Genomic DNA, 1,636 nt, shown 5'->3' with positions numbered 1-1,636 from the left:
TTTTAAATGGGAGTAATGGTGATAAAGTATAACCAACTGGGAAACTTATCACCTCAGGAGGAGAGCAAGCACATTTTCTGATTTTATGCCAGTGTTTAGCTAGTTCTGCCAATTATGTTCCAATTTAAAATGAACTGATAACAAAACATAGATTAAAAATGATAAATGAAACTAATTTTAATCAAAGGAAAATAAAAATCATTTATCTTTTCACTTAGTTAAAACATGGCTTTTAGTTAAATTCCAAGTGCATTATAACTTTTTAGTCTTCAGGATAAGCGCTTGACCGCAAGGTTGGTTTGAACTACAAGGTAGTGGTTCAGACCCACTAGCTGCTTTTTGGAAACTATGCAGGGTAACTATGTATAGCGGCTCAACAGCACTTAATAACAACAACAGTCTTCATAGTCACTCATGTTCTCCCCTTTTTTGTAAAAATTCACTGGCTGTTCTTAAAACAGTGATCTAGTCCGATAGTAGCATTGTGTTAATGTTGTTTGTTTTTATGTAGGCAAGTTAACAGATATCCATGGAAATGACCTTCATTACAATAAAGAAGTGAAGCATATGAACTCAGCAGGAGTCCTGGCCACCCTGAGGAATTATGACTATTATGCAAGTCGAGTTCCAGAGTCTGTTAAAAAGGCACTTGTTCCTTAAAGGGCAATCGCATTTATGTAGTGTGTGGAAGGATTTGGTTCTCACATTAATACAGTTTTAAGTGAACTCAGTGGAATTAGAGCTTCACTTTTTCTTTGCTCATTGGTGATCAGCAAATATATCTAGTTACTTAGGAGCAGAAAATAGAATTAAAGAATTTATCTTGATTATATAATCAACCAGACCAATTTTGGGATTTAGAGAGTTTATAAAGTCAGTATGTTTTATTTCTCTTCTTCCTTTAATTAAAAAAATTAAGGATTGAGTTCTAATTGACTGTCCAGGTCAGTTGTTTAATCAACATTCCTATCATGCAAACCAGATTTATTTCGGGCACAAAATCACAAGTTGTTACCTGATCCTGTTCTTGTTTTTCACAGTAATTTTTTAAGTTTTTCTGTTTCAGTTATATAAACACAAAAATGTCATTATGTATGCTGATAAAACAGAAACATGGCAAAAGTTCCTTTATAATAAATTATTTGATTCTAGCTCTTTGTGTTATTCACTAACTTTTTTTCTTTAAGTATTAAAAATTTAGAAATTCTCTGTTGGGGGTGCTTCATGTAGTTTTATGGTGTCTGTGGTTGGGCCACAGTCTGCCAAAGGACTGGTCAGTTTGTTTTTTGAGTAAGTGTCTTTCTAGTGATCCATATTGGCTAGTTTACAGTCCACCTGAGGGATTGGCTGGGATGCCTCACCCTGTAGTTAACCTTTACCTGGATTGCTTAAGGAGCCCACCTTATAATTGACAAGGTACACATGAGCTGGCTTATAAAACACTGAGGGAACTGAAGAAAAAATTTAAGCTTCCACTTTGATTATTGAAAGATTCTCTAGGCAAATTATTGAATGATTCAGAAAGCATCAAGAGAAGATGGAAGGAATACACAGAGTCACTGTACCAAAAGAAAACGGTTAATCTTCAACTGTTTTAAGAGGTAGCATATGATCAAGAGCCAATGATACTGAAGGA

At 34.5% G+C, this 1,636-nt stretch overlaps 1 protein-coding gene across 2 annotated transcripts in view; it reads left to right on the top strand.

Annotated features, from left to right (window-relative positions):
- Nucleotides 1-663, top strand: part of BPNT1 (3'(2'), 5'-bisphosphate nucleotidase 1) — a 12,938-nt gene extending 12,275 nt beyond the window's left edge. For both annotated transcript variants that reach the window (XM_006869700.1, XM_006869699.1), the window contains one exon: nucleotides 512-663. In XM_006869700.1, coding sequence (XP_006869762.1) covers nucleotides 512-660 — 149 coding nt within the window. In that variant the 3' untranslated portion in view covers nucleotides 661-663. The remainder of the gene's footprint in view (nucleotides 1-511) is intronic.
- Nucleotides 664-1,636: the final 973 nt, after the last annotated feature.

Source organism: Chrysochloris asiatica, unplaced genomic scaffold (assembly GCF_000296735.1).
Source record: "Chrysochloris asiatica unplaced genomic scaffold, ChrAsi1.0 scaffold00133, whole genome shotgun sequence".
Classification (NCBI taxonomy): Eukaryota; Metazoa; Chordata; class Mammalia; order Afrosoricida; family Chrysochloridae; genus Chrysochloris; species Chrysochloris asiatica.
This window is presented reverse-complemented; position numbering and strand designations above follow the sequence as displayed.